The sequence below is a fragment of the Manis pentadactyla genome, chromosome 9 (assembly GCF_030020395.1).
Source record: "Manis pentadactyla isolate mManPen7 chromosome 9, mManPen7.hap1, whole genome shotgun sequence".
Classification (NCBI taxonomy): Eukaryota; Metazoa; Chordata; class Mammalia; order Pholidota; family Manidae; genus Manis; species Manis pentadactyla.
In genome coordinates, this window is record NC_080027.1 from 10852267 (window position 1) to 10865058 (window position 12792).

The 12792-nt window shown below is 45.0% G+C and overlaps 1 protein-coding gene across 4 annotated transcripts in view; it reads right to left on the reverse strand.

Moving 5' to 3' along the window:
• CHKA (choline kinase alpha) overlaps nucleotides 1-12792 on the reverse strand; it is a 54472-nt gene that overhangs the window by 17978 nt on the left and 23702 nt on the right. For 2 of the 4 annotated variants that reach the window (XM_036927145.2, XM_036927144.2), the window contains exon 3: nucleotides 7687-7740. The exons of 1 other annotated variant lie outside the window; for it this stretch is intronic. In XM_036927145.2, coding sequence (XP_036783040.2) covers nucleotides 7687-7740 — 54 coding nt within the window. Of the gene's footprint in view, nucleotides 1-7686; nucleotides 7741-8750; nucleotides 8781-12792 lie in introns of all 4 variants that reach the window. One more of the 4 variants, XM_036927146.2, reaches the window with a different exon arrangement.

Genomic DNA, 12792 nt, shown 5'->3' on the forward strand with positions numbered 1-12792 from the left:
CACGCTTGCAAGCATACTATACTGATGAGATTTAAATTTCAAGTTTAACTGAGGTCACTGATTCCAAAAGCAGTACAATTAATCTATCAGCATTTTACTGCTTCTGTTTATTTTACAACTTATCAGAGTCTCTCCCTGGGCATCCCATGAGAGGCCACAATATCAACATGCTGGTGAGGGCTGGTGTGCCTGCCGAGTGAGAGCACCGATGGTGTGAGTATGGCCAGGGCCACCTGCCTGCTCACCTGGTCTGTGTGTCCAGATGTTTGCCAATCACTGATTTCGACTGGGGGGTCTGGGTTCTTCCTGTCCACAGGGCACCCTAGCACGGAGCAGAGCACTTCTGCTTGTCTCCCCACTCTGCCCCTGTCCTTTAATGTTTGTCTTCTCATCAAAATCTAGGATACTCGTATCTTTTGTCTTCGATCCTGATAACTAATGCAGGCTCTATCATCATTTTGCCTTCAAAATCTATCTTTCAGTCTCAATTCAAATTTATTCCTTAGTCCTTTTCCCTAACAGCAAATTGAAGGTTAAGCACTCCCCTCTGTAAGGGTGAGGAGGAAGGAGCCGTTCCTGACGAGACGCGCACCCAGCTCTCTTACAGCACTTTTCCAAAGGAGCTTCTGGGCCCATGTGTCTGGGGGCCATGTTTCAGGCATGGTCTGAAAGTGCTTTCAGGTGATGTTGATTCACCCTGTGTTAAGAAATGTGCTTTGGGGGAATATGATCCTGGAGGAACATTGTTCAGAATGAAACAGAGCTCTTTAAAGCACACACATGCTACAAAATGAACTGAGAGATGGAACAGGCCCAACTCATTAGGCAGTGACAGACTAAAGTTAGTGAGAAGAAAACAAATGAAAAAAGAAAAGCTACTTCCAAAGGATATGGGACCACATTCAAGGGAAGAGTAATTCAGTTACTTTTACACTTTGTGGGGGAAATAGACTTGTTGGTAATCCCCCATAATTATAATCGAATGTAAGCCCTACAATTATGGTCTAACCTTGTGAGGCCCATTATCTAATTTTTAGTTTTGTACATAGGACATCCTTAAATCAAACTTGTGTCCTCCCCAAATTCCTATGTTGAAGCCCTACCCCCCAGTGCCATGGTACTTGGAGACGGGGGCCTTTGGGAGGAGACTTGGGTTTAGGTGAGCTCACGAAGGCTGAGCCCTGCTGGGCTCAGAGTCCTTACAAGAAGGGACACCAGAGAGCTTGCACGCTCTCTCCCTTTGCCATGTGAGGGCTCAGGAGGGACAGAGGGCTCTCCCCAGAGCCCGACCATGCTGGCACCGGATCTTGGACCTCCAGAACTGTGAGAAATAAAAGTCTGCTGTTTGTGCCCCTGGGTAGCATGTTATGGCAGCCTGAGCAAAGACAAGGACAACACAGACACAGCACTGACCTATCAAGTGAAGGATTTGAGAGCAGGATTTGCTATTAGACAGGCTTTATTTCTCATTGCCTTAAAGAATGACAACAAACCCTAACATCTCTACTTAGCTGGCAAAATGCTTTCACTCACTCATCTGGCCTTACAGCAAACTTGTGTGGGAGCCTGGTCACTGCTGGCCCTATTTTACCTCCAGTACACCACAAACACCCCACAGAAAAGGGTACCCAAAGGTCTGCAAAGCAGCTCTCCGCGTGGACACACGTCCTGCTACCTGAGGCAGCATACCCAGGCACTCCAGAAGCTGCAGGCCGCTGCACCCAGGGACATGCTGAAGCCAGGCGGGCCAGGCACGGCAGGCCAAGGTGCTATGTCGGACACCCAGCCCCAGCAGTCTGCATCGCAGCCCTGTCATTTGCACAGTCTCCCACTGCAGAGTCCCAACCAGTCCCTAAGTGCTTCCAAAGGCTATGACCAGGATTTCTTTGGTCTACATCTCCAAAATGTTGTAAGAAATAAGTTTCAACTTTCCTCCATAGAGTGACTAAGCTGAAGTGTACTGCAGATGGCACTACATAAAATACACATGTATCTGAGCCCAAATATCCCCTAAAGTCTGAAGTTTCAAATGTCATAGGGAAGATTCAAGCCCCACTTCGTTATTTCAGGAAGCGCTGCGTGGGCACATTGTGTCCAGCCAGCACAAAGGCTACAGGAGCTCACTCCACACACAGCGCTGTCATGGTCCTTGGGCTGTACACTCTGTCCAGAACCCTGCAGAGACGAGTCAGCCTGTCACCAGGACAGTGCAGAGAGGACAGAGAGGAACGTAAGCACTTCCCGATTCTCTGCAGCACTGTGCTGAACACTGTAAACGAGAAATATCTTGTTCTTACGTAATACTGCAGTTCAGTATTTATTCACAGCGGGTGGCGTGTGGAGGAAAGAATTCGGAGAGAAACACTATGTCACAAGCAAGAAAAATGGAGAGGTTAAAAAGACAGCAGGAATCTCAGGATAAGTACATCAACTATGGATGGTCTTTCTGTAGCCACCAGGTCTCAAACACCTTCTGGCTGCTACTTCAGGAAGTGAGGGGAAGAAGAGGGGGCTAATGGACACACCCCAGTCTACACCCACCATGCCTGGACTGGCCAGCCATGCTTAGCAGAGAAGATCAGTCCCTCAACTTGAAACTCTTTACTCTGGTTTCAGAAATACTCGTTCATATATTCATCCCAAAGGTAGTAACTGAATGTCTACTAGGTACAGGCACTGTGCTAAGGCCCAGGGAAACCACCAGAACAAGACCATATGGTCCCTGCCCACATGAGCCTACATTATAGAGAGAGAAACAGGGCATACTGAGCCAGTCCCACACAGACCAGGATAATGCCATGAAGAGACAGGGGTAAAAATGACTGAATGCAGGGCAGGGCAGCTATGTCCCAGGACAGAACACTGACACCCGAGCAGTGAGGAGGGACACAAAGGCCCTCAAGTGGGAGTAAATCTGGCTCACTCAAGGAACTGGGGAGGGGGAGGAAATCAAGGAAGAAGAGAGCAACACCAGCCTGGAGAAGCTGGAGGGTCTGCTGAAAGGTCTGGGCCAGACATAAAGACCTCAGTGTAACCAGTGTTCACAGCTAGTGCTCCGGATGACGAGGAGGAACTGGTACAGAGGCTGAAAACTCCCAGAATTTACAGTAATGGCGTCACTGACTGTCCCCATGGTAAGATACCTACCATAAACACCCACCTGCCCCTAAAACCAAGCTTACAAACTCACCACCAGGCAGCAAGGCTTTTTGCATTTTCTACTCCACTTGATTAAAAAATAAATCAACAGAAATGCTGACATCTCACGGCCCATTAGAGGTTCACAACTCACCATGTGGAACCTGACTGAGATGGGGCAGCAGCAGGACATCTGGCGTCCTGCTGGAGAGAGGCTGGTGTTCCATCAGCTGCTGCCTGAGCCACTGGCTTCAACAAGAGGAAAGGACTTAGTGACAAAAACAAGAACGACTGCAAAGGAGCCACCAGAGGTGTCCGCCCAGCTGGTGGGGTGTGAATGGGAGAGGGTGTATAGACAGACTTTCCACTTGACCTGTAGTTTCTTTTATAACAATTAAAATTCAGTCATTCCAAGGATATGAACCTCTTGAGAAGACATAACAACATTTCTGTGGCGTTGTCAAAAATGCACAATCTCATTCCAGTCATGAGAAAAGATGACACAAACCTAAAATGGGGGGATAGTCTATAAAATAATCAGTGCCCATCATGAGTATCAAGAGCATGAGTAACGAGAGAGCAGAACTATACAGACTGAAAAAGGCAGAGGAGAGGCCACCACCAAATCCAACTGTCGGGATCCTGGCTAAATCCTGGGACAGAACAAAAGAAAACATTAGTGGAAAAACCTGAGAAATCCATATCATGTCTCTAGTTACCACTGTACCACTGTTGGCTTCCTGGTTTTGATCACAGTCTTTGTTTGTGTAAGATGTTAACATTGGGAAGCTGAATAAGGGGTGTATGGGACTCTTGGCACTATTTTGCAATTTTTCTGTAAGTCTACACTTAGTTCGAAATTACAAAAAGTTAAAAGTAAGTGCATATGAAAAAGCCTGAAATCACAACATGACAGAATAAAGTACTAATTCTGCACGCTGGGAATAAAGGTGTTTATTATGTTATACTTTTATTGCCCCATACTTTCAAAGTTTTTTACAAAAAAAAAAAAGAGAAGAGAGACTGGGAAGTGAGAAAGCAGACGGTGTATGTAAATTCTCTCTGAGAAGACCTTGCTGGTCGAGGGAGCAGACACAGGATGAGGCCCAGGACGGCTGGGTCCAGCAAGCAGGGTCACCGTACAGAAGGAAAGCACCTCCTGTGGGCAGGGGGCAGCCACGGACAGGGAAGAAGAGCGGGGTCTGGAGCATGGGGACGAGCCAGAGGAGGAATGGGTACAACGCAGAGGGTCACAGGTCTGCAAGTGGAAAGAGGGACAAGAAAGAGGAGGGATAAGAAAACAGCAGCCATCAAAGAACAGGTTTACTGGCCTGCTTCAGGTGCGGAGGAGACGAGCTGCTTCTCCTGCGCTGCTCAGGGCAGGAGACGAGCCTCGGCCGCCTCCTGATCGCACCATTTCCCTCTAATCATGTTCAGAGGTGCAAGCACAGAAAGGCAAGTAGGCGGCTGGGTCAAAAAGACAGGGCCAGATACAACCATCCTCACCAAAATGAGGGAAGCTGCAGGGTTGGGGTGGGGGGTGTTTGCCAAGGTGTGAGGCTCAGAGGAACTGCGGTTTCAACAGAGGAGAAACGGCCTGGAAGCAGGAACAAGAGGAGGGAGGAACAAGGGGACACCAACACCACCAGTAGCTCCAAGGTACCTGAGAGGTGATGGAAAAAATATCTCGAGAGGGCTGCAGGGAAGGGCTCCCCTGGGACAGCAAGTCTCCAGGCAGGGCGTGGGGAAAATGGAAGCGCCTATGGCCAGGATCCTTACCAGACCCAGAACTACTTGATGATGTCAACTGGCCTACTGCTAGGCCACTGCTTCCGCACCTGTAGGCAATGAGCTACTATGGACTGAGCCATTGTATAAAGAGCTCTGCCCAGTGCTCTGGGTGGAGGCAGAGAGGAAGGAGGATGACAGACCTGCAGAGTGTTGGATGCAGGTGTGATTCTAATGCTCGACCTACTGCCAAGAGAATGAAGCTGGGTATAAACCCTTTTGCCCCAAGAATGTTCCATTGTCATTCCTCGGTTTCACGGAATATATAGTGAACTTGCCTGGAGCTGAAACCCACTGGCAAAGACAGAGGGCCAGAAGAGAGACATTCAGAAGAGAAGGGACAAAGACTGAAGACAAAGGCGCCATTCAAAGGGGCTCAAGGAAGACAAACCACCTTCCTTGTTCTGACAGCCTAATGCCTACCTTTTGACTCAAAAGGATCATAATGTGTATGATCAGAGCATCTACTGTTTTCTCGTGGGCCCCGAATGGAAATCTAGCAGGCAAAGGAGGAAGACGTTGGCAGTGACAAATGGGTAACCTGAGAGGAGGGGATGAGAGGGGCAGGAAGTGTGTGTGCCCACAGGCAAGGGGCAGAATGTTCCAGAACTGACCACTGGTGCCAGTTGTAGCCAGCACTCTCAACAATTATATATTATACCCAAGTACACAGCAGGCATTATAGCTGCAGCGAGCCAGCAAAAGAGGCGGCTAGATGCTGCACTGAATTCAGAACCTGACAGATGGACATTAATCACCTAATGCTGAAAATCTCTAGCAATAGGAAGTGCAAAGGAGAAGTATACGGTGCCAGGAGGGCATGAAAAGGGGGAGAACACCTGGTCCAGAGAGCAGGAAGTAACCACTGAGCTGAGTAGTAGTAGGAGGTGGGAAATGGGTGACGGAGCATTCCAGCCAGAAGATCTGCAAAGGCTCTGTGGCAGGAAGAAAACCACAGTTGGGGACAACATGGCTGAGAGCAGGAGTGGGAAGTACACTGTGAGACGAGACCGGACAACTCGGTAGCATCAGACCACAGGGGCCTGCTTGGATGAAGCCCACCTAACACAGCCCAGGGCCAAGGCAGCACTCAAGGGGGCCAAGCAAGAGCTTGACAGGACCAGATGAGCAATTCAAAAAGATGGCTCTGGTGATGGAGAACGGTTTGTGGGAAACGGGAATGGAAGTGGGAGCCTAGGGAGGAGACAGGGGTAGCTTGGACTAGAGAAGTGAGTGGGAAGACGGAGGTAAGTAGGCAGATCCAAGGTGTAGTTCAGATGAGGGCCGACAGACTGGTTGGTGGCTTGGATATGGGGCTGAGGGGAAAAGGGCATCAGAGAGGACGCCCACTCTCCAGCTCACACAGAAGGAGGGATGCAGACTTTGCTGTGGAGGCCTGGTTTGAGACCCCCCCAAAGGTCAGACGGGTAGCAGATGGGTTGTTTCCATGCAGGGGTCGAAGACGGAGGAGAGAAGCGAGGAACCCTCTTTGGTCTCCAGGAGAGTGGCAAGGATAAGGTTTGGATCAGGTAGCCCAGGGAGAGAGGGCAGCCTGGAGAGGGTAGCACTTAGGACAACGGGAGGGTGAGCCCAGAAAGGAGGCCAGGAAGACTGGCAGGAAGTAGGGGTCTTCCCCTGTGCCTCTGGGCCCTGGCTGCCTTAGGGAAGAACGAGTTCAAAAAGGGTGGAAATCATGTCAAATGCTGTTGCAATGTCAAGATAAAATGAGAACTGAGAATATACTTTGGATTTAGCATCACAGGGTGTTCCAACATTTCAGCTTCCAGGCCTTACAAAGGTCTATACACAAAAGCTCAGGATGTTTGAAAACAGAATGCCAACCACTTCCCACCCAATGACTTCTCTGTCCCCATCACCCTGGAGCACAAGGTCTAGATCCTCTAGACCAGGGTCTCCAGAGCAGGGCACATGCAGAACAACCCACCAAAACATGAGGAAAGAAAATCAGTAGTTTTATTCCTTTCTAATCTCACCTCTTTTAAATTTCTATTTCTTGATTATTTTAATAATCTGTATACAAGCAGTAAAACCACTCCATGTGTGTGTAGGTGTTTTATATATTGGTGTGTGCATGTGTGTGTACACACACCTGCATATACTGGGAAGGGATGCTCAAAAGTTGTTCATTCCCTGAGTGTGGATGGAGATCACTGCTCCAGACTCCCCACTGCTGAGCCTCAGAGGGGCCGGGCAACACATCAGGGCCCGCAACCTCACGCTCTTCTGAACATGTGCATTTCAAGGAGTGGGGTGGTTTTGACTCAAATCTCGGAGTCTAGGAGGAAGCCTTTCTGACCTGGGCACCATACAAAGGAAGAACATTCCTACTGGCCCCAAGGGGTGGCCACGGCCATAGCCAGTGACCTGTTTGTGATGGCAAGTGTGAACAGCTGGGGGGAGGGGGGTGGAGAGACACAGTGCAGCAGTGGAAGCCAGGGCGCCTCCACATCAGAACGTCATGCACAAACATCACCCCCAACTGCCAACTCTTAGCCCCCAAAATGCTGTTTAGGTGGCTGTAAGGACAGCACACGCCCACTACTACGCTCTCAGGGGGAAGTGGGAAGATGCTTGCTGCACACTCAGTCTTCCCACAGTGGTTCCTGATACACTCAGGGCTTGTCCTCTGAGACAGACAGACCAGGATTCTCCAGGGGCAGGTAAGAGGCACTGCCAAACCAGAGCACCCATGGGTGGCTAATGCCAGGTTATAGATGCAGAATGGACTTAATTACTTACTTGGAATTCATTTTCTTTCTGAGCTTGTTCGGATTCCTCTTTATTACAGGACCTCTATGAATGAGAAAAAGCAAACACTTCCAGTAAGGTGGGGAATACTAAGCAGACACTAACTTTGCAACCACCAGAACAGTCAGGGTTTACAAAACATCACAGATCCTTAATGAGTCTCTCAGCCTACCGATGTCATCAGTAGCAGTCTAAAACACACCAGCAGTGCCCAGCACTAGTATCAACACCCAAGGAATCGCTTCATATCTTTACAAGGAAAGGGACGTGGTGTTGAGACAAAAAAACTGTGAGTCTCACAAGCAGCCCCAGACAGCTTTTCACGATTTCATTGTTCAAGGACAGTCAATAGAGGGCGCTCTTCCACCAGGCCTTCCAACGACAAATGGTGGGTCAAGTCTCCCACCAATTTAGCTAGGTGGTAGCAAAAACAGGGAGTATACCCGTGTCACGTGGTCAGCACAGAGCTCAGACAGAGAAGAAAGCCCTGTACAGGCAGGAAACTTGGCACAGAACCTGCGCAGACGAGCCTGCCCACTTGCCACTTTCACATTCACCCTCCTCATTCAGCCTGTCACTAACTCAGTCTGAATTCTTCCTCCACCAAAAAGAGGACTGTGTGAATTCAATAAAGCCCCTAAGCTTACCTCACATATTAATACATGAAAGGACACTTTTACATCTCTTTCCTCAATGAAATTGCCAATTACTGGTAACCAGGAGTCTAGCAGTAACAACTAGGTCATTCATTAACTACCATAAGCAACTTCCTGACTCTTTTCTCTGTTCATGGCATGGACCATTATCTTAGAAGCAACTCCCACCCCAAGTGCTTTAAAAACCTGCATATTCTTTATTTTATAAGGGGATAGGGAAAAGCAAGTCAGAAACTAAAATGTCATGTCAAAATTTCATACTCAAATATATTCTCTAGAAATGTTATTTGTTACAGTTAAAGTAAGTCTACTTAAGCCAGACACAGAAGTAATCCCATAAAGGAAGCTCTTTAAAAAATTTAAAGTGAAAGATTCTTGAGCATCCCATGAAAAACATACCTTTCCATTCCACAGCTTTATCAAAAATACCTGTACCAAGGGTGGAAATGGTGGACAGGGAAAAAAAATGCCACGTTAAGCAACACCAGCTACTCTAGTACCATTTAAAAAACCTAGGGACTTAAAACAACCACTCTCTTCCATCATACACAGAAATAACATTTCACAGATATTTTAGTGTGTTTTGTACAAACAGCACATGTTCTGTTTAATGTATGTTTTGTATAAACAGTATGTTTATACTCAATATAAAAGTAAACAAAATAAACATCCAGGTTCATAAAGCTATCTGCATAAGACTTGCATTTACATATACTCAATACTATCTCTAAACACATAGTTAAGTACATTTTATACAAAGTACAGGGGGATATATCATGTAATCTTCGTTTCTCTGGTGAAACGGTGTTCCAGGTTAAATCCCGTTACGAAAGCTACAAAAATGAAAATACTATCGATATACTTTTAGACCTTTGGTGTGGCTTTACGTATGATGTGATAAACCTCAAGGAGGGGCGACTGGGCACCACAAGAACTTCCTCCTCCCTTAGCTCCAAAATACTCCCCTAGCCGCAGTGTTCCTTAGACTTGCACTTCCGCTGTTTCCTCTGCCAGCGGACCGCAAGCTCCTAACACCCAGGAACTCCATCTGCTGTTTATGGGCAGTCTTCCGCGAAGGACCAAGCAAATCCCGGTGCTCACTACACTTTAGGGACAGCCTGAGGAAATGAGCAGTCCCGTGCTGGGCGACTCGTGGCAGGCCAGTGCTGGGTCATGCAGCCAACTGGCTGTGGGCAAGCTACACCCATGGTCCAAGCACTGGGCAGTGTGGCCACACCACTAATTAGAATGCTGCAGGGGGCCTGAAATGCCCCAAAACATTAAATCCTCATGCTTTTTTTTTCTCCCCAAGGAAAATTGAGAACAAAAAAAGTTCTACAATTCTGTGTGTATTGCATATTGATAGTGTTGCAGGAAAAGCTTTAAGACAAAAGAGGAATTTGGGTATCTTACTGAATCCAAGTTGCTGTAACGGGATTTGACCTGTCGAAAACTCTAAATGCCTGTGGTTATGCCTATGCTGTTATTATCCAACTGTATCTTCATAGAGAGATACAGTTAATGGGTTATTTAGTCAACAGTAGTCCCTTTCCCTGATCTAATGGTGCTCTCAAAAGCAAGTCACTTTATCCAAAGTTACAAATTGGCTTAGCTCCCAAGGCCATTCTTTTTTAACATATTAGCACCACTGAGTGGAAATAAATTCCATTAATAATTCCTCCCACCCCAGTCCACTCCATTTCACCCCAAATGAATGCATTAGTTACACCATGAGAGCACCATTACAAAGGCAAGACGGACTTCTGCTATACCCAACCCTCTGTTCTGTTTCCTCAGTACAGAATGTCCAGAGTCCCTCAATCCTGTAAACAGTGTGACCAGGAAATCTCAAACCAGACAGACATTTATGAAAAGGTGAGAGGAGGCCTCCTCCAGCGGTGAGTCAGATGCCAAAAAAGAGGCCAGAGAGCTGGTTGGCCCAGGAAGATTGGGAATGAAACACGCCTTGGAATCTGTGGGGTTTTACTTGAGAGGCAAAAATTCATTTGAAGCAGATATTAAGATAAAGTATACAAGTATTTAGCAACTCCAAATCTTTTGTCAACTAACTTTCAGGTTAAGATTAGTTTTTGTAAGTTATAAAATAAAGCTAGAAGTTACATTTATTAGAAATTTGAACACTGGTTAATATTATTAAAATTTTTTCATTTAGACATTATTGCGGTGTGTTTTTTTTAACCATTTCTACAGATACAGACTGAAGCATTCACGGAAGAAATATGATGTTTGGAAAATGCTTCAGAATAACCTGCAGAACAAATGAGGGCAAATGTGAAAGATGGTCAGTAGGGAAGATGGACACTGGGCATCTGGGGTTCACTATATTCTTCTGGTCTACTATTATCTGAAATGCTCCTTATGAGAAGTTTTTAAAAATAAACACTGAAATTTCAAGATCTAAGAAGTCAGAATGCATCAAATATGCTTAAGAAGACACCCAACTCTAAAAGCCATTGAATTATATACTTTTAATGGATGAACTGTATGGTGTAAAGATGTTACAAAAATAAAGAACACACACACAAAGACATCCAACAATAATTAAAATTAAACTGCCACTGGCTTCCTTCCATCTGCCTCGCTCTTTTCTTCCTATTTTGGGCTTGGTATTCAAGAGAATCTGTAAGTATTCATTATAATCCATGTACTGACCAGACCGTGATGTAGGAAATAAAATAGTCTAGATGGTAGCAATAATAAAGGGAATACAGTTTATGTTTTAAAATTATAAACTTTAAAAGCTGAAACATTTTTGGCCAGTTTTAAACCCAAATTCCTAAAAGTCTAATATTAGCTAAGCAGTAATAGGAGAGAATAAAGAAATTTCGCTTTTTACTTTACGTACTTCTATGCTTTAGAAAGTGTTTAAAAGTATATGTTATTTTTATAATATATCTGGTATGAGGTTTCAAATGTTACTTTTCTGAAAAAATCACATTTAAAGTTTTTGTACTTTAAAGATGACTATGAAGAAAGTAAATGTTCATATTACAGATTATTAGTTTTCAAAATATTTATTTTAGGCTTTGAAAAGAAAAAAATTATGTAGTAAGATAACTTTAGGGGTTGGGGAAATACCACTTGATTTCATTTTGTCTTACAAAATTTTAGGATTCAAAAACACTCTATTTTAAGTTACCTGATATTCCACAATATAACATATTTATCCTTTAATTTGTTTAAGCCATTGAGCAGAATAATAAACTCTTACCATTTGGCCAGTTCTTAATAAAGGGTTCTTCTAAGGATGAGGGCCTAGTTTTATGACTAAACTACTTTAATAAAGCCACACTGAGATGAAACCAAGCCACCCTTTGGCTTTCCCCAGAGTCTGTAGGTGTGCCTGTGGCTATGTAAATAAACTAGTCAAAGTGGCATGAAAATGCATGCAGCTAGTTAAAGGTCACTTCTAATACCTGAAGTATTTATTTTCAAAGTAACTTTAAAGCCTCACCACACTGCAAGAGTGGCTTACAGACAGGCTGGGAAGTGATGAAATCAGCTACAAAGAATGACATGTCATCAACAGTAAAATAAATGGGAAATGCTATTTAAGAATCAAATTATGGTCAATTACAGACACTGTTATAATAAGGAGGAAGTAGCCACTATGTTAAATATAATGGTGGCTACAGAAATGAAAAGATGAAAGTAACAGTGTTTTGTAGAAAAGTGGAGGGCGTCCTCTTCTTCTCACCAACATTTCCCTACCAAAAATCAAATACATGGATCACTCAGCTATTGTTTTGTGTATAGAAGAGTAAGCAAGTGGCAGCATTTTTAAAATGCTTTGGGATCCATAAATGAGTGAGTAAGAAAGAATTATCCAAATATTATCTAGACTCAATTTCTAGGGCACCTAAGATTTGGTCTAGGAAGAATCATCCAACTCTCTGCTAACCTGACATCATCCTCAGGTCTTACCAGTGTTCATCCTAACAGGATACGCTGTACTACTCTGAGTGCTCAGTAACTGTGACACTCATTTGGTCCAGGGGTGACATGGGCTTCTATACTGGGAAGTATGTGGCTTTGAAGATCCCTAAGATCCACCCTGGTTCTTTGACCATACTCAACTCCCTAGGAGAGAAAAGACTCACTGTGCTGGCACCTGTTGCACCCGTTAATGATGGGGCAGGGAAAGCGTGCAAGGCCCAACTCTGTGGAATGCACGGTAGTCATATGGCTCTTAAAATAACATTTTGCAGTATGTTTTCAATGTTATCATGGATCCTAACCTTCTGCTCCCTGATTCCTATGAAAAAATTCTGTAGTTATTGCTTTTATGGTTTCTCACCGCACCTTCTGAAAATATTTTACAGAACACATTAAAATGTGAAATCACAAGGCAATGATTTAAAGTACAGCTTATGTGATTATCTAATGAGCACATAGGAATTACAAGAATTTAAACCAATGA